The 27,655-nt window shown below is 42.0% G+C and overlaps 1 protein-coding gene across 1 annotated transcript; it reads right to left on the reverse strand.

The window, feature by feature from the left end:
• Positions 1-20,191: 20,191 nt before the first annotated feature.
• On the reverse strand, positions 20,192-27,067 carry LOC147457972 (alpha/beta-Hydrolases superfamily protein). The gene is made up of 9 exons (XM_086512730.1): positions 26,413-27,067; positions 23,960-24,199; positions 23,837-23,883; positions 22,573-22,691; positions 22,322-22,482; positions 22,105-22,214; positions 21,932-22,031; positions 21,709-21,832; positions 20,192-20,732 (listed from the first exon to the last, which is right to left on the reverse strand). Exons 1-9 carry the CDS (start codon positions 26,604-26,606, stop codon positions 20,607-20,609), a joined length of 1,221 nt encoding a protein of 406 aa, XP_086368856.1. The 5' UTR covers positions 26,607-27,067; the 3' UTR covers positions 20,192-20,606.
• Between the last annotated feature and the right edge of the window lie 588 nt (positions 27,068-27,655).

A 27,655-nucleotide genomic window follows, 5' to 3' on the forward strand; every position in this document is an offset into this window, starting at 1 on the left:
ACAAAGTACCCCGACATAAAGAAAACTTATGCATTTGTTCGATGACAATTTTACTGTTTTACTGGTCGGTTTTTGTTAACCCTCACGGCTCACGGACACCCCATCACCTACGATGGACGTGTATTATGTATTTGGTAGAGTCAGGTACTGGGCTTGTTGGACCAATAGGAAAAGGGTAAGAGTGATCACCGATGAGAGGCGCACTCTAACTGGGACATTCAAGGGATTAGTTGGCTAAGCATGGGCGCCCAAGTGTGAATGGGGTGAGCTCATATAAAAGCCAACTAAACCTAAAATTCACTTATTCTCTCATTTGTGCAATAGAAGAGTGCTGTTGTTCCATCTCCATCTCCATCTTCTTCTTCTTCACCTCCTTGTGTGTGTGTGTATGTGAGAGAGAGAGAGAGAGTGTGTGTGTGTGATCAAGCATTGCGACGACGGCACGGCGGCGGCGAAGCGGCGAAGCGGCGGCTCCTTCTTCTTCGCGGCGAGGAATCCTCCACGAAGCAAGCGTAGAGCGGTGAGTGACACACCATCGCTTTCTTTGAGCTTACTAGTTAAGCTAGTTGTGTGCTTGGAGCCGTCTGTGGCTCGCACACAGTGTTAGGAAAGTCCCTTGCTTCGACAGTGCGGCAAGGAGCGCACATTTTTGGCGCCGTTGCCTGGGAAATGCCCTACACTAAGCTCGGTTAAGCACCTTACGCTTTCTTGTGATGCAATTTCAATTGAAGGATTTGTGAAAAAGGAAGGTGTGTGGTTGTGTGGAGAAGGATTTGTGAAGAAGGAAGGTGTGTGGTTGTGTGGAGAAGATTTTTGTTACACTGTACTGTCTTTTTTGTTTTCTGTAAAGAAGGAGTTACAATTTTTTTTCAATGTATAGTTAGAATTAAGGTACTAGCTATGGAATGTTAGTTCTGTAAGGTTCAATGTTAGTTCTGTAAGGTTAGTTTTGTAGATCTGTTAGCTACTGTAGTACTGTGTAAACAGTGTTAGAGTGTGTGTGGCAGTATCTCTATTAGCTGTAAGTAGATAAGTTAGGTGTAGGTTAAGTGTGTGTGTGTGCGCGCGTGCGCGTGCGCGGCGCGGCCGCGACAACTTTTTCAAAAAAAAAATCTTAAAAAATAAAATAAAATTAAAAGAAGGATCGGGTTGGGGATCATTCCCCAAGCCCAAGCTCAAACCCAGACCTCAGTCCTCAGTTTTAAAATATAGTTTATACACCTTTTTATATTTAAAAACTATTTTTAGGATTTCGAGGACTATAAAGACTATTTTTAGGATTTCGAGGGCTTCACGTAGCCGAATAGGGAGCTGTAAAGTACGGCACGTTCCTTTAGCCAAAACGCTCGTCTTGAGCTATTACACGCCATATTTTGTGGCTTGGTTACAAAAAATAACCAAGGATAACGAAAAACATGGGTTATTAAAAAAAAAAAAAAAAAAACTAAGTGAGCGGCCTTCACAGGCACTCACCAACGCGTTTAGAGTGTGGAGGTCACATGTACCTACGCTCTGGACGAGTGTTAGAGCACGAGCATATTGGTAGTGCCTCCATTTACGCGGGCACCCATTATTCCTCCACCCTAGGTTCTGGACCTTCGGCCGGGACTCAAGGTAGCGCGAACCAAGATCCTCATATCGCGTCTAGTGATTCTTCCTCTGACTACGAAGTCATGGAGGGGTATCCTACACCAAACCCTGATAGTTCAAGTCAAGACATGCATGCCATGGGCCCACGGCCCGGGTCCAGCGTGTTTAGCCGCTTAAAAGAGACCCTTAGTAGAGCTACTCGCTCCGAACATGCGGTTAATGAAATAAATGAAGGGAGTGGGGAAGTAAATTCGTCATTCATGCCTAAAATAGACCCTATGCTTCTTGAGAGTGTGCATGTGAATGTTCCATCCACTGCACCTCCTGATCCTTTAGGACTATCTCCCTCTGAGGTTCTACTACCCGATGGTAGGAGTCTTGCCGAAGTGCAAGAGATCGAACGCTATATGCAAGCAACAAGGGAGAGGGAAATTGAGAACCTACGAAGGCTAGAACAAAGTCGAGCCCTGAAAGCAAAGGCTCCTATGACAACAATCATGTCAGCCGAGCAATCGAGTGCTCCCAAGGTAGCAGTCACGGAGGGGCAAGCGATGGGGAGCAATAATGCTTCCACCTTGAGGGAAACCTCCAGCACGCCAAGCCTAGATGGGATATTCCTAAACGAAAATTGGGAGTATGACCTACAAGCGGAAGCTTTAACTGATCGGTACACAGGACAAACCTATCATGTGGGTTGGTTAGATGTTCTACAATCCACATCGGGTGCTACTAGCATAGATGAGCAACAACAGAAAGTCTGTGATGTCCTCCATAGGATTGTCGAGTTAGAAAGACAGAACACAGGGATCAACATGCCTTCAACAGGCTTAATGAGATTCTTGGATACGGGAAAGGCCAACCAACCAACCCTATCACAAATGGAGACTCCCTCATTGAGCCCCATTGATCCTCCATATGTTGTTTCGCCAGGAGCCTTAGTACAATCTGAGCCCACAAGTGGCAGCTTTACCTTCCCAGATCTAGCTCATCTTTCTCTTAATGACACTACGACTACCATGCATATCCCAGTGGTGAGCATGACAAGAAGTACACCATGGAGTTCATTTGTTAATACTGCGCCGATGCCTAGTAGGAAAGTGCCCCCAACTATACCTACATGTATGTATGAATCATGTGCACCTGTCGTACCTCAGCCTCATGTAGCTCCTACACCTCCGATTATTCCAAGAGCTTACAATCCACAATGGCATTATCCAAGCTCTTATACAAGTGGAGCCATGCCATTTAATAATAACATGCCATATCAGGCACCCCCTATGCCTAGGGCCATGCCTGTAAACTTTGGACCACCGTCTGGTACACCACCATACGAAATATGGGACCCAAGAGCCGCGCGTATGCCAAGGCCAAGGCCAACTCCCATCTCACATGTGGTTCCAGGAGCACATACACCCATTATACCTACTCAAATAGGAGATTTGGCAGCATTTGCTCAAACTATCGGTCGCTCTATTGCGGAAAACATGCGTAGTGCGCCTGATAGAGAGCCTAGGAGCAAGGCAGTTCAAGTAGCTAAGCTCACACAGGAATTGAGTGGAGACGGAGATGCTAGAAAGCATATGGAAGTCTTTGAACATGTGTGCGATTCCTTGGAAGAGCACAATGAGCTACATAAGTGTAAGGCTTTGAGTTTGACCCTAAGCAGAAAGGCTGGAGATTGGTATAGAACCTTAAGAGTAGAAGAGAAAACGATCTACTCTACTCTTAGGATATTGTTCTTGAAAGAGCACATACGAGAGGGAGTACTTTGGGGTGTATCCTCTCAGCTCCAGAAAGCCCAACGAGAAGAAGGTGAATCCGTGAGAGACTTCATTAGTTGCCTAAAGAATTTGAATTCTTGATGCAATCCAAACGAGCGATTCAACAACAACCAATTGCTCGATAGATTCATTAGGGGACTACGACATGAAAGTATCTATAATGGCCTAGTCATTAGAGGTATCACTACTTGGGAATCAGTCACCATGAATGCAATCCAATTGGAGGCTAATTTAATGATTGCAGGAGAAAGAGTGTCTGCCGAGCCAAAGTCTAGTAGCTCGCAAGCGTCAGGGCATGAGCCAATGAAGATAAAGCCAATCGTGAAAGAGCAAACAATATCTGAGATGACTTTGGCAGATCTCACCAAGGCCATCCAAGAAAGCCTTAGGGGTAATCGTGCTCCACAAAACACTCATATGTATCCAAGAAGGGAGCAACAATGGTGCTCAATTTGCTTGGGCCCACATACTACGAGTGAATGCCCTACTTTCAGAGTAAAGTTTAACGGGACTTGTAACGCGTGTGGTAGGTATGGCCATCAAGCGAAGGATTGCCTAATGCTTAAACACATCATGGAAAATAGACCGCCTATAGCTTGGGCAGATTCACCTCGAGTTCCTGCATTGATGCTTACCCCACCCATGGAGCAACAGTTGCCATTACAGCACATGGTCCCTAGAACCCAAAATGTGGTCCAAACCACACCGTTGCCACCTCCAGTGCTAGGACCGCAACCCCCTTATCCAAGAGTTACACCTATGAACCAAATAGGTTGCGAGTCATCTAGTACTTATGTAGATTGCGAAGAGGACATAGACTCTAGTATCACCTATGGAGTCGACATGCTTGAGGAGTGTCCCATGTACTATATGGAAGACCATTGGGGACAAATCAAACTGGTATATCAAGCTACTGCGCTAGCAACAAGAGGCCAAAACATTAATAGTTTTTCCCGGAGACCACCTCTTCAGTGCTACGAATGTGGTGGACCACATCGAGTAGCTGAGTGCCCCATTAGAATGCAAAAGAATGCCGCACTAATGCAAACAAGTCAAGGGAGTGCATTGGCAATGCCAATACTCACTTGTAATCGTTGTGGCATAGATCATTTGATCGCACAGTGTCCTAACAATCCAAATGCACCAAAAATCACACCATTGAACATAATAGAGATTGTTGATGGGACACCACCAACTATAAACATATCACCAGTGAATGCACTCGCACGGTCGATGCTCCAAAAGCAAAATTACATCCTCGAAGAGAGATGCTGCATCCATTGGCCGAGCGAGAAAGAAGAAAACACGAAGAAAGAAATCCCTTAATGCTTCTAGCTCAAAACCTAGTTCAAAGACTAACATAGGGACAGGAGAGGATCCCGTGTATATGAATGACCCTGAGGATGACTCAGATTCGATAGAGACCACGGAGACCAAAACTGTTACTACAAAGGAAAAAGCCAATGAGGAGGATCACGAGAGGGAATTACGACGAACACCAAAAGAGTATTCAAAGTTAAACCACCCAGTTGCGAACCCCCAAGATAAGCCACGAGAGACAAAAAATGAGGATTGCAAGAGAAAGATTGGAACCTATCCAAACCCAACAGTGGAAATTGAACGAGTCCAACAACTGAGGGGTTTGGTGGAAGAAACTCAACGAAAATTAGAACCTGAACCCAAACATATTTAGATGTCGAACACAGTGTTTCCCACACAAGTTCAACCTCACAAGAACTACAGGCCGTTAGCTATACCCAGTATCATTCGGGAAGAGAGTGAGGGTAGGACATCTGAAAGTGGACACACACCTTTCCTACTAGAGAGAATGTTCAATGAGGGAATGCCCGACCCCCTTGAGGAAGTGGAGATTCCATCTTCACCATTCTCTTGTCAGGGTCCTACGTCCCACAAGATGCCATTAAATGTTGCCAAGCTGATGGATTTCATGTCCTCAGAAACACGTACGACTATCATATCTAAGTTATACGGAGATCCAGAATTATTCCTAGCACTGCGAGCGCTTCTCAATGGAGAATTACAAGCCGGATTACCACAGTTTGCACATATGAACAAACCTGACTCGGTAATGAATGATGAGGAACATTTAGCACCACCATCTGACCTAGCGGGACATGAATCTGTAATTGAAATACCCGTTAACAAGTTGGGGCAATACTTTGAAGGTGATGAATCTAATGCTACCCTACAAATCACTACTAAAAGATTAACTGTAAAGGGGGTCTTTGACGGTGGTGCAGGAGTCAGCATGGTGACAAAGAGTTGTTGGGAGTCTATGGGGAGACCTCACCTTGAAGCCACAAGCGTAGTGGTAAAAATGGCTAATGGATCTATTGTTACGCCTATTGGAATGCTAAAGGATCTCAGGATCAAGGTCTTGGGACACAAGGTAAGGCAGACTTTCATTGTTATGGATTTTTCCAAGCATCCTATGTCATTTGAGATGATCTTAGGGCGTCCATTCATGAGGGAAGAAAAAATGGTGCATGACTGGTCCAAAAACCACGTCTACTTACAGTTCCAAGACTCTGTCATTCGAGTTGATCTTTTAAGTGGTCGAACGCATCCTCTAGGAAATAAATTCATCATTGATAATCGATCAGACACAACAATTCACTCAGCTCCATTACAGTATTGTTACACATGTAACGAAGACACGGATATTGGGGAGAACTCTCCTTATATGGATATCCTACCCGGAATGGCGAGTCAGACAATGTCGATTGGGTGCACCTAGCGGCAACTATAGATACATGGGGAGCTAGAGGAACAACTTGGGTAACACCAGATGGAGAAGAGATACCACACATTACACCAGTAAACATGTTAGGTGTAGCGCATGTAACATCCGATGATAAGAAAGAGGCACACCTACCTGAGAGTGAAATCGATGATTCCTCAAAGGCTTCAGGCCAATACACATCAGAAACGGAATCTCAGGGAGAAATGGATTCAGAACCTGAGGAAACATCGAGTGAACCAAGTATAGAAATTGAACACTCAAGGCCTAGTACGACCGTCTATGGTAATTTATATGAGAGTGAAGAAGATACAAGCGAAGACCTATCAGGCGAGTCGAGTTCAAACATTTACCAAAATCAAAACCTTAACAAGAAACAAAGGTCATATAAGAGACGACGATATCGAGCAAATGTGAGAGCTAGGATAAACAAGGAAAGATCTACTGCAGAATGGCTTAGCTATCTAGGGGCATGTGATGCTCATCGAAAGCTAGTAGACAATTGGGGTGAACATCTCCAGAGTGTCATGTGGTGCAGCCCGCGACCCATTGACCTCGCTCAATTGGAGGTTACAGAGCCGAAATTGAGTCGAACTATAAGAAGACGTCAAAACCGAGAGTTAGCTCAACAACAAAAGGAGGCAGAACTAAAAGAAAGGTCTCTGTCAGGACAAGAGCCTGCTGACTTACATACGGCTCCTGAACATTTTAAATCTTATACCACGGGGGAGCGAAAGGTTGTGTATGCCAAAGCCCAACGAATACCTACCAATGGAAGCAGGGGAGTCTATGATGGTCTAGCGGTAGTTAAAGAGATAGAATTAGCAGAACCAGGTGAGGAGTCTAAACCAGTCTTTATTGCTCAAGACCTTACCGAAACTGAAGAGGCTGTACTTAAGGAGCTCCTCAAGGAATACAAGGATATCTTTGCTTGGACATATCATGACATGAAGGGCGTTCCACCTTCTGTGGTGCAACATACAATTCCCATGATCAACACTGCTAAACCCGTCCAGCAACGACCCTATCCAATGAATCCTAAGTACGCCAAAATTGTACAAGAGGAGATTGAAAAACTTATCCAATGTGGATTCATATACCCTATTGAGCATTCAGAATGGGTTTCTCCAATAGTCATTGTGCCAAAAAAGAATGGGAAACTAAGAGTGTGCGTGGACCTCAAGAAAGTTAATGTAGCCACTAGGAGAGATCATTATCCCTTGCCATATTCAGAACATGTGCTTGAAAGAGTTGCGGGCAAGCAAGCTTATAGCTTTTTAGATGGGTACTCTGGTTACAATCAAATCACAATTGCATTAGACGACCAAGCTAAAACTGCTTTTATCACAGAGTTTGGAGTGTTTGCATTTCGTGTTATGGCTTTTGGCTTAACAAATGTCCCTGCTACATTCCAACGATTAATAAACTTGCATTTAAAGAATTTCTAAGGGAGTTTTGTGAATCTTTCCTAGACGACCTTTGTGTTTATTCTTCTTGGGAGAAGCATTTGTTATATCTACGAAAAATATTTGAAAGGTGCAAATTTTATCGCATCTCATTGAACCCTTTCAAATGCCAATTTTGGGTTAAGCATGGAGTCATTCTAGGGCATATAGTGTCCAAGAACGGGATATCCACAGATGAGAGTAAGATTAAAGCCATTGCCGATTTGCCACCACCTACGAACTATAGAGGAGTTCAAAGCTTTATGGGCCATGTTGGTTATTATCGAAGGTTTATTTTAAACTTTGCCGAGATAGCGCGTCCATTGTACAAGCTTCTTATCGAGTTTCACTGGACAGAAGAATGTCATCAATCTTATGAGTTATTAAAGAAGGCCCTAACAAGTGCTCCAATCCTGCGAACACCTGATTGGAATGTACCTTTTCATGTGCATATTGATGCATCAAACTTTGCTATTGGGTGTGCTCTAACTCAACCAGGAGAACATAAATTGGACTACACTATTAGCTTTGCAAGTCGCCAATTAAATGATGTCAAGATGAACTACACTACTACAGAGCGTGAAGGTCTAGCTATGATTTACGCAGTAAAGAAATTTCGCTATTACCTTCTTGCTACCAAGTTTGTGTTTTATGTGGATCATCAAGCATTGCTATATTTGGTAAAAAAGCCGTGTTCCACAGGTCGAATTACACAATGGTTGTTAATTCTTCTTGAGTTTGACTTCACCGTTGTTGTGAGGCCTGGGAGAAAATATGTCATGGCGGATCATTTATCTCGTATCCCTAATGGCGAAGCTCCTACGGGGGTTGATGATTAATTGCCTGATACTCCTTTGTTCATTGTTGAGACAATGCCTGAATGGAGTGAAAAGATTGTTAACTTCTTAGTTAATGGTTTTCCACCCAAAGAGCTGCGAAAAGATATAGCTCAAAAATTAATCAAGGAATGCGAACCCTATTGCTTACTGGCGGGAACTCTCTATAAGAGAGGAAAAGATGATGTTCTTAGACGTTGTGCCTGCGAGGATGAGTATTTATATATTCTACAAGAGGCACACATGGGCGTAGCTGGTGGTCACTTTTCAGGAAAGTTGACTGCCCGAAAGATCTTACAGTCAGGCTATTGGTGGCCCACTCTGTTTAAGGATGCATCACTTTTTGCAAAGGGATGTGATGAATGCCAACGCTTCAAGAAGCCACAAAGAAGTGATAGGATGCCTCTACATCCCATCAAGGTAACCCAACCATTTGAAAAGTGGGGCTTAGACTTTGTAGGACCAATTAGTCCGGCTGCACGTAACACGCAATCACGATATATCATTGTGGCTACCGACTATGTAACCAAATGGGCTGAAGCAAAAGCAACACGAAAGGCGGATGCAAAAACAACAGCTAAGTTCCTCTTTGAGAACATTATCACACGTTTTGGATGCCCCTTTGAACTTGTGAGTGACAATGGAACTCATTTTATAAATGAAGTAATAAAAGAACTCACATCAAACTTCATGATATCTCACCACAAGTCTACACCCTATTATCCCCAAGCAAATGGCCAAGCTAAGACCACAAAACTCTCATCTCCATTTTGACAAAGACAGTTGAGGCTCATCGCACTGATTGGGACCTAAAGCTTACATCAGCTTTATGGGCTTATCGTACTGCGTATAAAGTTGCTATTAATTGCACACCGTTTAAGATGGTGTATGGCCAAGAAGCAGTTATGCCATGGGAGTTTGTCATTCCTAGTCTTCGAGTAGCTTCTCAAGAAGGTTGGGATGGTAACCCCTTAGTGGAGCGATTATATATCCTGGAAAGGCTAGATGAAGAGAGGCAATTAGCTGGGCGAAATGCTCTAGTGGAGAAGGATAGGAGAAAGAAGTGGTTTGATAGCCATTTAAAGGATAAAGACATCAAGGTTGGTGATAAAGTTCTTATGTACGGGGTACGTAATGAAAAGAAGAAATTGAAATACGCTGGTAAGGGACCATATCGAGTGTGTGAAATTACCCCGCAAGGTACCATTCGTGTGGAGACTCTAGATGGAGTTGAAACCATTGGATTCCTTAATGGGAGTAAATTCAAAAGATATTATGATCCTCTAAGCCAGGAAGAGTTGCAAGCCATCCATCAAAAGAAGGCTGCCAAGGAACAAGCAGAGCTTAAAAAAATCCAAGCAAGAGTTGAGGCTCGAGAACGACAACAACGTCTTAGACGCCAACGAGAGGCTAATCTGGGAATCACGCAAGCATTTTTCGAGGACACAGATGACGACTCATTAGAATCTGAGCCACCCCTACAATACCCAATTGAGCTAAATAGCCCCTATGGGAAAGTACTATACAATGCTTTATTAGATACGGGAGCTAAACACAATTTGTTATCCTATGGAGTTTGGTGTCAATTAGGGAAACCGACCCTATCCCCGAGTACGATGCAAGTCAAGGGCATTAATAAAAAGAAAACTGCTATTCTTGGAGTCCTTCAGACCCCTGTTGTCTATGACAATGGAAGCATAGTGCAGAGGTTTCTAGTCATGCCCGCGGGAGCTATGGAAGGCAACGTAAACCTGGGACGCACGTGGATGTTGGCAACCAAATGCACTATTGATTGGGATACTGGTAGTGTCACGACGCGACCACCGACTCTTACCCCTATCATTCAAGCAAAGTCACCTACGTTGCAAACTCTAGCAAAGTTGAAGGATAGCCAACATTCACAAGCCAAGGTGGTTAACTCGTCTTTGCCGGCTACCCATGAACCTAGAACTTCAACACTTGTAGTTGCAGCAAGCAGTAATATTGCAAGTACTCAACCTGCACGACCTAAGAGTACATATCAATGGGTCCCCAAGGCCTTACTTCCAACTACCTCAACCCTCCCATCCATTTCAAGAAAAAATTTCCCTGGAGAACCAAGAGCGCGCTCTAGGAGAGTCAAGACCAAATCACGATGGATTCCAAAACAACTATTAGAAGCCCAAGGCTACTATGATGGAAATGAGCAAATTTGGGTACCTAAACGTAAAATGTATCCTTCCCTATCGACAACAAACCCATATGAGTCAAACAGTGTAACGCTAAAGCCAATGGCAGACCGTGGGAAGGGAAAGATCACAGAATGCTACACACCTAGTCCAAAGCTAGTTTGGGCTCCAAGGCAAAACCAATTTATTCCACCTAGCTCAGGAAGGGAGGAGTTCCATGAAGCTTCTAGCTCATCATGTAATACATCCATAGAGGTAAAAGCTTCTACACAGCCTCCATCTATAGTAGTGGACCTCCATGAAGCTACAAAAGAATCCACACCTCCCAATGTTCAAGAATCACCTGATGAACCACTTCAAGTTCGATCCTGGGAGAGTACCTTACCACCCTTGCAACTTGACGAGGCAACTAGGGTAATAGAAAACTACTGGCAAAAATCCTCACCTATTACCAACTGGAACAATTGGTTTCAAAGGGTGACGACATCATTTCAAACGGTATGATCTACCCAAGGGAGGGGGGAGTGTTTGTTGACATCCATTATTCACTTGCTTCCCTCTCAACCTTTCTCCCTGACCTCTTAATCTCCAATCTTAGGGAATGTATATATAAAGCCTTATAACAAGATAAAAAAGTAAAAGAGCAAGAGCCATAACACAAAATCATAAAAACAAATTATGCACAAGAACACGACCCTTGTAATATTTTCACTCTAACCATCATCTATTTGCGTATACAGATATGGCTAGTACGCTAGAGTCATCCACTCCTGCCTTGGGTGAGAGGTACCCTCGTTACTTTTCACAAATATTTCACATGGTCTTTCCAGTGCTTGCATGTGAATGGGATTTGATAGGTACGCTAGCATGTGAGAGGAATTTTGAGGAGTTAGAATGGTTGGTACGTCTCTTGACCACGTCTGATCCATACTTAGTAGAGAGCAAGATGACTATAGGCGTCTAGTGACCTTCTTAGTAAACATGGGCACCTATGATGAAGAAGAAAATTTACAGGACTACACAGATGGCACATATGGTCTCATGGATGATGACTTTGTTTATCTCGACGACGAGGATAGGGGTTTAGCCTTAGGGTTTCCCCCCAACCTCTACAATATCCTATTCCCTTGACTCTCTAGGGGGAGTGCAACTAATTAGGTTAGGGTTCCTTATGTTTTTTGTTGTGTTCAATAAGTGTTGGTACCTTTTCCCACTAATGTGCCTCCTGGAGGTATTCCTTTTGTTTCCTAGTGTGTACATGAGCGTGTTGCTATTGATAGGATTTGGACCTTCATGGAACCTTTCTCTCGTTCACTTCAGATCAAGCGCCACCATCAACACAAACAGGTGTTTCTTGTCCATTAGCATTTTCCCTTATCTTTTTTGCATCTATGATTGTCTGCTTTGATTGTGATTGGTAGCATAATATCCAGCACATTTGCTTAGTATCAAACATTTAATTCAATGTCTTTTTTGTCATAATCCCTTGTCTAGGTTTAAATATCAAGCAAGTCCAACTAAGCTAGTTTGACCAGGTTAGGTGTTAGAGATCTTCTCTTAATACCATGGGGAATGCCTTCCTAATAATTAATGGTTACTTAGGTTCTTAATCCGATTTAGGCAGCATTGTGTGAAATGTACTAGGGCTTTCTAGTGGGCTTGACCCTATTGACCTTTAGCTTAAGTATTATAAAGGGAGTTTACTAGTGTGATGAGCCTGGGGAGGTGTATCAATGTTATATGACCCCCCAAAGTTACAAAATTAAAATGATGAAAATGAACAAACAAAAAATCAAAGTGCCACATTGTAAAATCTTAAGCTGGAAGAGAAATCTCAGCTTGATTGGGTACTTCACTCACATGTATCGCCTATGGTACTAGAGCCCTAGAGGTTCCTAGTATGGGCGCTTTTTCTTGAAAAGCAAAAACCCCAAGGCATACAAAATAAGCACACGCATCAAAATGGAATCACTGTGAAAAGAATTTGGGGGGTCAAAGAAAAAGTAATCAGTCAGGCGATGATTTCATGAGAAATTCCTTTTATGGTAGCTTAACTACAAGGTCTTCTAGATATAGCCTCTAGTCAGCCCTCGAACATGAATACTTGGCTCTCGCGATTAAACAGCTTAATTGACCACAAAAAATTAAGAAGCTTACCCATGGTATTAATATTCGATCTCTAGTGCCTTTCGACCGTCAAATTAGTGACCCCAGACTTGTTTAATTTTTTACCTTTACATCTGTTTATGCATTTGATTACATTGCAATTTAATGTTCATTGCTGACAAACTGTTTGAAATTCTTTTACCAATCAATTTGTCTACCTAAAACTGCATATGCTTTTTAATCACTTATGAGAATGCAATTACTGTGCCAATGTTGTTTGATTTTGCAGTGACTGAAGAAAGTTAAGGACATTCATCTCAAATGCTCTTCCACCTCGACGAACGAGCTTCAACTCAATAGCTTCCGAGGACGGAATCTACATCAGGAAGGGGGGCATGTTAACCCTCACGGCTCATGGACACCCCATCACCTACGACCGACGTGTATTACTCATGGCTCACGGACACCCCATCACCTACGACGGACGTGTATTATGTATTTGGTAGAGTCAGGTACCGGGCTTGTCGGACCAATAGGAAAAGGGTAAGAGTGATCGCCGATGAGAGGCGCACTCTAACTGGGACATTCAAGGGATTAGTTGGCTAAGGATGGGCGCCCAAGTGTGAATGGGGTGAGCTCATATAAAAGCCAACTAAACCTAAAATTCACTTATTCTCTCATTTGTGCAATAGAAGAGTGCTCTTGCTCCATCTCCATCTCCATCTTCTTCTTCTTCACCTCCTTGTGTGTGTGTGTGTGTGAGAGAGAGAGAGAGAGAGAGTGTGTGCAATTGAGTATTGCGACGACGGCACGGCGGCGGCGAAGCGGTTGAGCGTGGCGAAGCGGCGGCTCCTTTTACTTCGCGGCGAGGAATCCTCCACGAAGCAAGCGTAGAGCGGTGAGTGACACACCACCGCTTTCTTTGAGCTTACTAGTTAAGCTAGTTGTGTGCTTGAAGCCGTCTATGGCTCGCACACAGTGTTAGGCAAGTCCCTTGCTTCGACAGTGCGGCAAGGAGCGCACAGTTTTACATGGGTACGTTCAAGATTATGTTTTGTATTGCCAAACATGTCAAGTTAATAAAGTAAAGTGCCTAAAATTAGGAGGTATTTTACATCCTTTGGAGATTCCCAATGGCTTTAGTGTGGGTTTACCAACCACTGTCCGAAGTCATGACTTGGTAAAAGTGGTAGTAGATTAGTTGACTAAACTTTGCAAATTTATTCCAATCAAGTCCACGATTAAAACTCTTATAGCAAAATTATTTATTTGACAATCTGTATAGACTATATAGATTTCCCAGAATATTATGAGTGATTGTGATCTCAAGTTTAACATTCATTTCTAGAGGGTTGTGTTTAAACGGTTGGGCACACAATTCAACATCAATACTACAGATCATCCAAAAACTGATGGTTAGACTGAACATGTTAATCAGGTGCTAGAAGATATGCTAAGAGCATATGTTAGCAAAAAGAAATATAATTGGAAAGATTATCTCCCTATTTTAGAGTTTGCTTATTATTAATAATGCAAAGCATGTTACGATTGGATTTAGTCCTTTCATGCTTATGTATAGTTCTTAACCTAGATCACCAATTACGGTGGGGTTGGCAACTGAAAACCTTTAGCAGGTCAAGGATTTTCTCCAAGATCATATGATATATTGAAACTTGCTTGTCAAAATATCGACAAGCATATGATAGATACAAAAAGTACGCTGATGAGAAACGTCGACAAGTAACTTTCATGGAAGAGAAAGAGGCATTTTCACGTGTCGGAACATTCAAAAAATTTGAAACTTGGGCCAACACCTAAATTATCTCAAGATATTGTGGGCCTTTTAAGATACTCAAGCGAGTTGAACATATGGCTTATAAACTTTCTTTACATGTGCACTCTCGTATTCATCCGGTTTTTCATGTAAGTCGTTTACATAAACGCTTACATAGGGATGACAATGTCATTGACCAATATATTTTGGTTGATTTCATTGAACCTCCAACTGAACTGCATGAACCCAAATGCATTTTAGACTATCATCATTTACGTACTTGTCATCATGTGCATCGTCAAAAGTAGAAAGATCGACTTGAAGAAGGTGCCACTTGGGAGAACATTAGTGTTCTAAAGGAAATTTCATTTCCTAGTTCTATTTTTGAGGACAAAAATACTTCTCCAAGGAGGGAGTAATGTGAGGCCATGGGCCAGTGTGAAGTCGGGATTGGGTAAGAAAATATGGTGGGTGGAGAGCCAAGCTTTCAATGCCCATGCCTTAGATGGAAAGCCATTCCCTATGGAGAGTAACATGGAAATGGAAACTGAGTCAATACTCTAGTTTTGCACCGCATAACACTCATGAAGAGTCAATAATTCATTTGAACTCAAGCGAGCAATGAATATCAAGACATCTGCTGATGGCTACGGCATGTCATGAACAACCTCAGCTGATGGAGACTCAGCTACATTGAGCTCCTCGATCTTCACTCTACCAGGAGGGTCAAACTTGACAATGGATTTACCTTTTTCACGTTGCAAAATGCAACAATATTTCTTTAAATGGTATTTCTTGTGACAATGATAGCACTCTACATTTTGTAGGTCACATCCATGGCTCTTGCTACGAGCATTCTTACGATCATGTGACTGAACGCGACTACGACTACAATCTCTTTGCAAGCTATATATGCATCGCCATGCCCATTGGTGTTAAAAGAATAATGTCTAATCTCTTCCGCGAGCAAATCATTGATAACATCACTGAAGCAAGCTTATCGCGAGGTGCGGAGTTACTGATTGAACATGTTCCACGATGAAGGCAAAGAACATAGCAAGAAAATAGCTTTTATTTCATCATCAAAATTGAGTCGCTTAGATGTAATTTGTGTAAACAAGTTGTTGAACTCACTCATTTAAGTGTGAACTGACACTGCTGTCCTCTTTTATATTCAAGTGCATGAGGTTTTTTTAAAGAAAAACCTTCTTGGAGGTACTCTTGCCATCCCAAGTTCAACATAATGACTCCCATGAATAGTAGTCTTGTCCATAGTCGTAAAGAAAATGGACTCACAAAGGTGCAAACAAATGGTCTCCATAGCACGAGCATCAAGCTCCTCCTGTTGATGATCAATGTAAACATCCTCTCTGTGCTCTGTTAATGGCGTTGCACGGCCCTTATTTACCAAGGCATCAAGCATACGATGTTTCTTTATTTAGAATTTTGTGCCACCAAATTTATTGATATAATATTCTTCTTTCTCAGAGGATCCATTCATTACTGACAAGAGCATATGCAAGAGAGTGAGACTAACAATTTATGGTGAAATTTTTGCAAAAATTGACAGTCTCCTTTATATGGAGATCAGAAAATCAATGCATAAACCATAAAAGAGTGCTAACAAAGCATTAGATCGCATGTATTGCTCATTATTTCACTGTCAAAAGACTACCAACTAGGCATCAAAAGCACCTACACACCTCTATCCATATCGTATGGTGAGGCAACGAGTAGGGGGATCTCCAACAACCTGTATAACTAAAAGTTGTCACATACATCCGAGAACACCCTAACTCAATAATACTCACGTAGAGCCACCACAGTTTCTGAAAAGGCTCTTTCAGATCGAATCTCAAAAACGTCCGGGTAACTGTCAAAATCAAGCCAAAATAGGCTCCAAAACAGTGTACATAAACAATATATGCATGATGGAATTTAGCAATAAAAGAAACCCAAGCTTAAAGATAACTGGCATAATACTCTCTTTTTGAAGCATCAATGTCAAATTTCTCATAGTTTCAATCAATTTCAACCTCATCAAATAAAAAATCCTTAGTTTCTTATATTCATGAGGTATCAAATTTCAAAAATACGTTCGTGAACGATGCACAAGATATAAGAAAATGGTCTAAAATATGGGAAGCATGCCAAAATTGAACTACAAGATTTTGTGAAAGTCAATCAGCAACATGAGAAGCATAAATCTGGTCAAGTCTAGCTGAGGAGGCTCAGAACTAAAGACTCCAAGGACCCAAAGACTATAAATCAACCAATGACCCTTTACCACCAAATTCTGACCAAACAATTTTCCTTTAGCAGAAGGAAATGATGTTCTCAAGAACCATATTAAAATCTCCACAAAGCAAAAAAGACAAGTCAAAATCCAAAGAGTTGAGATAATTCCACGAAAAGATTTACAACATAAACACGTGACAATACAAGGCAACCCTTCAATCTTATTGTGGATACATAAAACCCTACCAAAGGATCACCATTCATCAACACTGGAAAATATCTGTATGTACCAAAACAACATTGTAGCGGAGAATAACTAACAATGTCCAAGTGATGCTCTTGAATAGCCCACACTTGTACATCTAAATATTTATAAAGATAATCGCAAAAGAAAAACCTATTTACGTATAGATTAAAGAGAAGACCCTTTTTATTCCAAGTCACACAAGAAATAGTCATCCTAGGGAAGTGATCTCCTGAGCAGTAACATTGAAAGCACTTGCCACAATAGGACGTCAATCAATCACCTTTCGCAGAAGTATTCATGGCAGAAGGTCCAATCAATCATTATGCATCAGCTGATGCTCAATAGAGTGGTTGTCCCGTTGAGGTTTGGTTTTTTAACGTTGAATGTGCCAACGTGGGAAGTTGGTCGACCATTGTTTATGGTGTGCACACCATAAATGAAGGCATCACAAAGGAACATGATCAACATGTTTTAGCAACCCTTGCCTCAAATATCATTATGGATTTACTTTCCCTTGTTAATTTCCCTAGTGAAAGCCAAGATGTATGTCAAATCGTCATTGAAAAGTACAGCAAGTATGTATGGAATGTGTGACTACACTCTTTGTCTACTAGAGGCAGCACCAAGAGCTCTAGGGCGTTGTTAAAGGGACTCTATCAAAGATGTAGAATTGCACATTGTGTTTCAGAAGGATAATCCCAACAAGGGCTAGTGACGGATACACAAGAAGATGTAGAAATTTTCTCATGTAGGAAAACGGAGTCTTTGTCAATGTGTTCCATACAATGCATAACATCATGAGCTTCTACTGGAGAGGCACCGCATACTTAGCTAGGTACGATTGGGAGCAGAGGACCACCGGTGTCCCCACTGGGCCGGCGGTCCCCTGCCCCCAATCGTACCTAGCTAGGTATGCAGTGCCTCCCTCGCAGAAGCTCATGATGTTGAGGTAAGTCACAATGTGGGAATTATTGTGAGAATTTGTCCAAAACTTGTGATAGATGTTGGCTCTTGGAATGCACGACTGCAACAAACAAAGCAGTGCCAAAAAGCTCTAGGCTGTTTTTAAGGAAGGCAAATTTAGGAATTCTCTCAAGACCATTCCCGACCGTCACAGTTGAGGGGAAGGGGGCCAATAACATGATTACGGCAGCTGATTTGGCAAGATGTGATTTGTTCAAATGCAATGAAATTCTGCATGCTGACACTGCAAAATCTTTGTGGTTGCAAGGCGCCTCAAAAATCATTACGAGCGCTGATTTTGCATGCAATCATTGGACGGCTGCTCTCAGATTCTAGATGTGAGCTATTAAAAATCCAACGGTTAAATGCAGACACTTCGGCTCAGAAATGTCACCTTGATGGACGGTCAGGACTTCTACCCCTTGAGCCCCGACTCTGACGACAGCTCTGGAATGCATCCTGTAAGAGGATATGTCCAACAGGAGCAGATCTAGGAAGCATGGTAAATGCAAAAAGCAAGGACTTCACTTAAAATGTGCCCAACTATCCTTGCATTACAAAGGAATGTGGTGGTGTTGTGCAAGACATTTACACGGACAAGCCAATCTATGATGCAATAGTTAGTCAAGGGCTATTGGAAAAAAGCATGGTGCTTGGCATAGTTTGGTCACATGTTTGACCCACCCAAGTTCGGGGAGGTCTTGCATCCTCACAATTGTGATAACCTTGGAAATTGCTTGTAAGATCGTCAACACACCACAAGGAAAGGATATATGCATCACAAAGGTATGTGGGTATGTGAGGAATGTCATATTGCCACCTCTTTGATACAAAAGATAGAGAAGCTATAATAATGATCAAAGATGCAAACCGCCTTCATCTTTTTGAAGGTGGGAAGTATTGTTAAGTAATGAAAGCTCTAGAAAGATAGTGGTTGACCTGTATGCCAATTCTGGTTATTTAGAGAAAGCACAAAATTTGCTAGATGAGGCGGGCAGCAACCTTCGACTTGATAGCAACTTTCTGTATGGGATGTCCTTTCTTGGAGTGCATTGATTGCAAGATATGCCCAATACAGATGAGGCCAAGAAACTCTCGACTATTTTCAAAGGATGCAAAGCAAGGGCTTCTATCCAAAGGCAAGGACCTATGCTTGCATTTTTAAGGCATGTGACATTGCGCATAATGTTGACATGGGTGAAATTTCCTCAAGAAGATTGCTTCTTAGGGGCAACAAGAGTATCGATTGTGCAAGGCAAGTACCTGGTTGAAACAAAGCAAACAAGCTAATTGTTCAACTGTTAGAATGATCCATAGTGCAGATAGAAGGGGGCATTCAATGTTCAAAGCATGTGAAACGAACCATGGAATTAGGAGGTGACCTCAACATTCTAAGTTACTCCCCTTGTTTTATATTGGATTGAGTATGCGTTCATTTTCCTTTAAAGCCCCTCTTTCGCATCCAGATGTGAAGATCGCTTTGGTAGCATAATAGCAAAATCAACTTGTATTGAATTCAAATCTCTACAGGGCAAACAAACAAAAACCTTCACCTCGTAAATCAAAAGCAAACATGGCTACTGGTCATATATTGGCAATCAATTTAATGCAATGTAGTGTTTTAATTCTCAGTTTCAACATGTAAGATTCCACGACTCCTACTAGAATGACTAGTTCATGAACGTTCATTAAGGAGTTACAAGGCCATGTCTTCAGTGCTTGACCCACAAGAAGAGTTTGACAACATGTAAGGCTATGGTCGCAAGCACACATGTTATCGGATACATATAACTGGTGCAACTATGCCAAAATCAGCTTAGTTGTAAAAGACTCTTGCATAGTCATCTATGTAAATTAACCGGTCCTTGTGTGACCATGGAGGAGGCATAGTTAACAAAAATTGACTAATAACTACTCGTCATGTGTTGCCCAAGGAAACTAAGCTATCCTTACCACCAGTGACAACCTTTCTACAGCTCTAAACCATTTAGATGCATTATAGTGAAACAATCCCAAACAAAGAAAGTCGCAAGCTTTCTCTACTCTCTCAACTACAAGCATTTGTGATTCAATCGTTACTAAAGCTTCTTCAAAATTCAGGAATAAGCAAGATAATTAGTTACCTTGAAAGTCAGGCTACCAAGCGGATTATTTTCAATAAACTCTTCAACGAAGAAGGGAACAATGGAATTCTAAAGCGGGTAGTGAAGGCCCTTGGAAGTGTCAAGAATCTGTAAAAGAACTTTCGGTGCACAAACAAAAGTCCTACTGAAAATCAGTGAAGCACAGAATCATCAATTAATTACACTACATCCCATAAACTCCGTTGTAAAGAAATCCGAACTCATGATTGTTTCTAAGGTTGACAAAACGCAGAGCAATGCTCTCTGCGCTTGTAATCACGTGAAAGGTACAGCCATTGTCGGAATTCTAAGGCTTATTATTTTCCTCTGGTACATCCACAGCTCCCTCAGAAGATTTTGATTTACCTTCAAATCACGACCAGAAGCTAAACGCAGCCAAAGGTCTGATAAATCTTTAGAATCTTAATGTGTTATGTTACACTGGGTAAATGAACTCAACAAACTCCCGTCATCCCGAGCCCCAATCCTTCAAATGAATGTATGAGAACTTTGTCCCCCACACCTCCAAAAAGGGAATATTGCGTATCCTGTAAGTCTACACTCTCATGTCCAACTAGTGGACCTTGGTAAGCCCATCGAGAAGATCATCAGCATTTTTCATATTCAAAAATCCTCGACAACTGTACAAGACAGCTGCATGAAACCCATCTGCGTTGTCCAAGAACACAAAATGTCCACCCTGAGAAAACAAAGAAACTGTAGGGTTAGGAAAGCATACCAGAAAGAAAATAAAACGTAGACTTACTGTCAAAAAATGAAACCACGGAATTTGAAATCAAAAGCATCTATTAGGTCCCCATTTTTTGAAGCCATTAGCATCTATTAGGGTGGGATATAAATTCCTCAATGAAGGCCAAAATAAACAAACGCTAGAGAGGACCATCACAATATCCTAATAATAGTAAGCTCTGTTCAATGATAGGCAGGTGGTAAAAACAAATCATTTTTTTGTTACGGACTGCTATGGTGAGAATAAATTCGAACATAGCACAGGTGTAGCTATGCCTACAAGCCCACCACTGTGAGGTCAGCTAAGCTCTTACATGACTGCAAAATGACCCGGGAAAACTCTCAATACCATGCTCAAAAGTTCAAAGTCACAACCTAATAACCTTGGCCAGAAAAAAGACACAAGCCTACAAATCATTCCACATGTTCACCTGCAGCTGCTTTTTGGTCTTTTCGAACCCCAAGTACAAAGAAACTAAGGTCAGAATCGCCCTAGCCCATTCCAATCTCTCTATAATGACTCGCAGGCGGAAGCTGGAAGCTTATGGGCTAAAGTCGCGTATTTAGATGCCACAGTTCAATGTCAAGGCTTGTGCTCCATAACCTGAAAAACGTGAATTCAATTCCTTGGATTTTTTTTGAAGAACAGTACACGTGTTCACTTGGTGAGCTCATGTTGTCAAGGTTCCTGCTCAGAAACACTAGAGTGGTTTGTCCTCCTCGGTTGGAACACCAGGAGAGGTAAAAGCCATCAAACTCCGCTACAGTTACAACAAGCCTCAATTGCACGGTCAAGGGGGATGCTATACATGTTGTGGGCGCACGCGGTCAAAGTATCAGGACCTTACATGAAAATTGTGTTGAATGGTAAAACACACAGAAGAAAGACATGGATAATAAAGGTCAAACTCCTATTGCATTTCTACCTGAGGGACTCTTATAATTTCTTTGGGAACAGTCATTTTTGTGCACGCGTTCATAGCCCCTCTGTAATCCATCCAATCTTCCATTCCATAGATAAAAGATGTAGGCACTTTCCAATCAGCGGCACTGACAGCATAAGCAAAAGACTGTATTAGTCATTGGATACTTCTGTTCATTTATCTGAGATTCACAACAAACTGCAACAAGCAATTGGAGAATGCTAACCTTGCCAAGAGAGGGGACCTTGCAAAAGCTCCAAAGGCAAAAATGTACTTCAGGCAGAGTTCTCCACTAGCTTTGGAAGCTAAGGTGTGGTAAACATAATCTGCAAGAAAGCGCTTACATTAAGTCCCGCCCATTGACTTCAGATACCGTGCGTCATTTACTTTGCCACCCACCTGATAGTAACTGAGCCTCATCGTCATTCAGCATTGTACCAACAGATCGAGAACCAAACCTTGCGCTTGTGTATCTCTTTACCAGATCCGGACCCCAGCGGCCAATCCCTCTGTTCAATTTATAAGTTGTTACTAAAGAACTGAGGGACCACTATGAACGAATCCCCCCTAGATGTCCCTGTGGCACCCAAAAAAGAATGCACTGCAAAGAGCGTACCTTACGACTCTTTGAGGAGTGAAATTTGATTCCCATAGATGATTCAATATAGCTCCTTTCCATGTGGACCTGAATTTCATAATCCACTCATTCCTCTCATCAGTTTGTGCAGAAAATCCAGCTGAGCCGACCAAAATCAAATGCTGCACGTGTTCAGGGTGCTGTAGAGGCAAAACAACGATTGCTCAGAGAGAATTGATTACAGTACTACAGGATCCTAATCCCAAAAAATAAGTGTTGAATCTTCTCACCTTTAATGCATATTTTGCGGCAACATAGCCCCCAAAAGAGTGACCCAAAAGTATAAAGTTATCAAGGTTTTTAGCTTTGCGCCATTCCTCAAACGAATCAATAAACCAAGCTTCTGTCTCTGCATGAGCAAGCATGACAAGCAGAACCGAGTGAGGAATATCATGAAAAGGTCAAGCCTCAGATCTCAACATACAGCTTCCCATTGAGAAAAATGGAAAGCGAATCTTTCCTAAGACAATATATAAGGAATCGAAATAGGCACAAGTCATACTATACTCTCAAGACCACGCACTCTTTTATATTGCTTGAACATTTATTCGTAATATGTTCCACAAGGCGGTTGCAAAGAGTCACATCAACAAGCTTGAATGCTCATGATTGCACAGGCAACATTATTTGTTTACCAGCCTGCTAATAATGCATATAACTACACAGTACTGAGTACTTCTGATGGCACATGTGTGTCTCCACCATTCTGGGTGCTTTCAGCGCCCCAAGCCAATATGATCACATGTGAGCCTAGGACATATCTTTTATGGGCCCTGGGATGCAAAGCAAGTGCCCAAAAACTTTGAAAGGAGAAATCAAAACCCCTAGGATTGGAATTTGGCCCACTTAAGAGAAAAAAAAAATGGTGATCTCGTAACAAAAAAGTAAATGTCGATCAGCCGAGAGGCTTACGATCACAGAAGCAGAGGTTAGTGAGAGCATACGATACAGCACCCAAAAGAGAAGAACTCCATGGACAAAGAATTGTTGCTGGCCAGAAGAATTTGAAGACAAACCCATCAAAGAAATGACAGTACCATATGACAGGATACCATTTTTCAGTCTTCCACTGGGAAGCATCATGTATGCTTGTAACATTGAAAGTGAATCTCATTGAGTGCTTGTTCAAGTTTCAAATTATAATTGGCTTCAAGTTCCAATCCGCTCACCTAGTTTTGGGCACTATCAATAGGAGTATTGTAATTCTTAAATGAGCTGGAAGAGTGTGTGCTATAGGCTCTCTCCTTGCACACCTAGGAATAGTGAACATAGAGCTATGGTGCTTATCAACCTCTAGATCATAGTAGTCCACAAACCTCTAGGTCTATGCATGCCATGATAAAATGCACAGTGCATGCTGGAGAGGCAGCCCTATTAGAGAACATAAACAAAAACTCATATGAAATCATCACACACGCCTTCTTGCACTCCAACCAATATTTCAAGCATGATATTATTCTGGCATACCATAAACTAGAACTACAAGAAATATACCTTCAGTGCTCTTGCATGTGAAGTCTGGACGACTTGAAGCACCCCACCTACACAACATATGCAACATTACATCCAGAAAATAAGAATCACAAAGTAGCTGAAACAAAACTCACTGATGCTTACCCAAGTTGGTCTATGGCAATGACTCGAAAATGTTTGGCAAGTGCATCAAAATTTCGAAAGAAAAAACCTTGTGATGCTCCATAGCCATGTACCATGACAAGCGTTGGGGCACTTTCTGATTTGTTTTCAAATGTGACTGTATTAATGTACCTTGATTCAGCACTAGTAGATCTGAACCACCTTATACCAGACCCAGGAGGTCCTGACCCAATGTTCACCTGTTCTTGAAGATAAGGCGTCCTACATACAATAAATGATCTTGATGATAAGGCATCCTGCATAATAGTAGTCTGACAGACTGTATCGCTATATAAATCAAATTTATACCATTATATAACTCAAAAGAAAACCTCGAAAAGCATGTAAAACAAGAGATTCTGATTTCGTAAGAGAGTATACGTAAACTTCTGTAACCAGTTACCAAAGAGTTCATGGAGTTGTGACAAGGTAGCTCCTAGCTTTTTGAGACACAATGGCCTTTTACAGTGATGTATAAAGTTGGGTTGAGCAGAGATTGAGAGGACATTTGCTTCCAAGTTTTCTATGGGGTACTTGCAACAATGACCATTCTGGCTTTCATTGATTCACACACTAAGAGGATAATTGACAGCATCCAGGGCAACTCAGATGGCGCTGAGAGGCAGTGACAAGCTTTCATTAGTCAATGACGGCCAGAACCTTTCTTTTCATCCTTTGGTGGCAGTACAGGCCACCTATTTGGCTTTCCCCTCCTCCCATTTTTTAACGTAACCTAGTTCATTCTGTTGTTTCATATCATAAAAGAGTATCCCTCTCCCTCATGGTAGGGATTGATGTAGCCCATGTCACCAAGGGCTAATTGGTTGTATGCTAACGGTAGGGAAATAGCTGACATGGCAGCGTATAGATCATCCCACGCAAATATTTATCAATGCCAACAATGCTTTGAACACAAATTTTTAAGTGGATGTTTTTGGGGAACTATGTTACTACTGTAAATCACTTACTTTCAGCAACTTGCTTTCGACAACCAACAGCTGTAAAAGCATGCCGTATGCCACACAATTGTAACACAAAACCAATTGTCTGAAGTTATTGAGATATCATAAAGAAACACTACCACATGGACCTACCTTAGAGGCCAGTGCTTATAGAAGGGAAACTCCAACCCTCTCACTGTAAGCAATCGGGTCTCTATCTTAAGTATTTCCAGTTTATGTTCTTTCAAGTGCTCGGATTGCAAGCCTGTGCAATACTCGCTCGTCAAAGCAGAGCCAATCAATTTCAAAAATTTGAAAGCTCAGCCCATTGCTGTTTCATCAAGCAATCTAATCTGGCAACTGTTCAACCTTGCACCCCAAAAAATATGAGTAGATAATAGTAAATGAAAAAATCATGAGGAAAAATCTCATGTGATAAGAGTCGGAGAGGAGAAAAATAGAAGAACCGCAAGCATTTTGGCCAAAAAGAAGCTTTAAACATGCATACATGATAGCAGATGATGACGTAAGACAGTAAGAAGGAAATATGGCCACTTTTCAACAGGCTTGACCAACATGGACCAGCATCGACGACTTGTTGAACGGGGTAAAAACACGTGAAAGCGGACGCATACATGGAGATATTTCCACAAATCAATTAATTGGCTAAATATACTTGTTTCGCTTCGAAATCACAAACAGAATAGTTTTTCTCGTCTTTTGGCTTTCCAATTATTCTAAAAACTCTCAAACAGTGGTCTCTCTCATTGAGCCATATGCATTGCCAGAAATGGATCTCAATTTCAACCAACTTCTAGGTTTCAACTGCACTTTCACTTTGGATGTGAAGATGGAAGAAGATTCCATCAATCCATATTCTTTTTGCTTCACATGTAAATAATAATCTAAACATCTAATTGCTGCTAACCCAAACCAAATTGAGTTGATGTCCTGGTTTTAACAGCATAAAGGTATAGTTCAATACACCATGTATTGAATATACTATGGGGCCATGTATGGCTAGTACAAACAAAACACTGGGTTGATTTGAGCGCTAGTAACAACATATAGGCATGGGGAGCAATGCATGGGGTATATACGCCATACTATGGAACCGTGTAAACATCGACGACCAACACTAAATTGATCTATCGATGCACTTTGGGGACTTTCTTGATAAAAACCAACACAAGATTGATGTGTCAAATGCATGACTCACTCTAGTGACATGTTGGAAATGTGTTCTATGTTGTTTGATATATATATTTGTTTGTAAGTATATGTGTGAACACTTTACATGTGCAGTAACCAGACAGCCTTAAGGTATCCCACCTTGTTGAACTAAGATTTATTCAACTGCCAGGCGTAACGATATAACAACAAACATAAACTCACATAAAAGGTAGGAGATCCAAAAATGCTCTCTGCAATCAGCCAGGTGAACATGACAAGCTATCAAAATAAAACTTTGAATGGAGATCACACAATGATTACTTGACAAGAGACAGGAGGCGGCGTTCTGATGCAATGATGGCTTCTTTGGAGGTAGGAACCCATCGCATCCGCTGCTGCCAAGCTTGCTGCCATGTGGTTGCCGAATTTGCACCATCAGGAGGTGAATTCGTTGAGGCCATAAAACCAAGTACAGCCCTGGAAGACCCTTGACTGGAACGTCTCAATGTGCGCATGAAAAAAGCAAAACCCGTGTACACAGACAGAATATGGTATGTAGCTGTGAAAGTATGTCGACCCAAATCTTTCTTGAAGGTGGATAGCTTGATAAGAAAGGCGGAATCTATGGCTTGTTCCACAGGAAAAATGGAGAGTTCCGATTCAAATAGTGGCGCGTCGAGTAGAAAGTTTTTATTTTGCGAGACTGTTGAAGAAGTTGCTTGGTGAATTTTAAAGCTTCCTAACTGGCAGCACTAGGACCGCAAACGAGAGGGCCACTGATGTCATGCATGACGCACAGAGGAGAGAGCCTCCGAGGCTGGACGCGAGAGAGAGGTCAGAGAGGTCAGACCGTTAGAGAGAGAGAGAGAGAGAGAGAGAGAGAGAGACAATTGTATGGAGGTGCCCGCCCCTCATTTATCGAGAGAGGTCAGAGAGGTCAGACCGAGCGCGAGAGAGAGAGAGAGAGAGAGAGACAGACAGACAGAGAGACAATTCTATGGTTTTTCTAAGGTGCCCACCCCTCGTTTATAAGTGACAGAGGAGAGTCGAGGGATCTACGGTCCAAAACCAATCCACCGTTGATAGGATCTCTGCTATGCAAAATTAGTTAGCTCTCCGCCGTTGCGTCGCACTCAAACCCCAGAACTCTCACTTTGGACTCGCGCTCCTTATCCAACCCGCCTATCGCGACATGTTGAAAGCAATGCGACTATTAAACTATAAATCCTTGCCCCCTTCTACTGCGTTGATCCAACGATCCAAAGCCCCCCGCCCCGCCGAAAAGGGACCGTTGTCGTCGATCCCTCGTCTCCCACCCTGTGTCACTTATAAACGAGGGTGCCCGCCCACACGAGACAAGGCTGATGTAAAGATCGGTGCACTTATAACAAGGCCTCCCAAAAACTAATGGATTACTAGAACAATAAAGTTTAGAATTATCTCAATAAACTAATGGATTGTGTACTCACCTGTGGTTGTTAAATTGGTTTCTCAACAAATATGCATGTGTGGCACTATATTTCATCATGATCTGCGAGTAGTTTGAATCTTAGCCTCCTCCAGT

The sequence above is a fragment of the Adiantum capillus-veneris genome, chromosome 5 (assembly GCF_014529385.1).
Source record: "Adiantum capillus-veneris isolate H3 chromosome 5, ASM1452938v2, whole genome shotgun sequence".
In the NCBI taxonomy this organism is placed as follows: Eukaryota; Viridiplantae; Streptophyta; class Polypodiopsida; order Polypodiales; family Pteridaceae; genus Adiantum; species Adiantum capillus-veneris.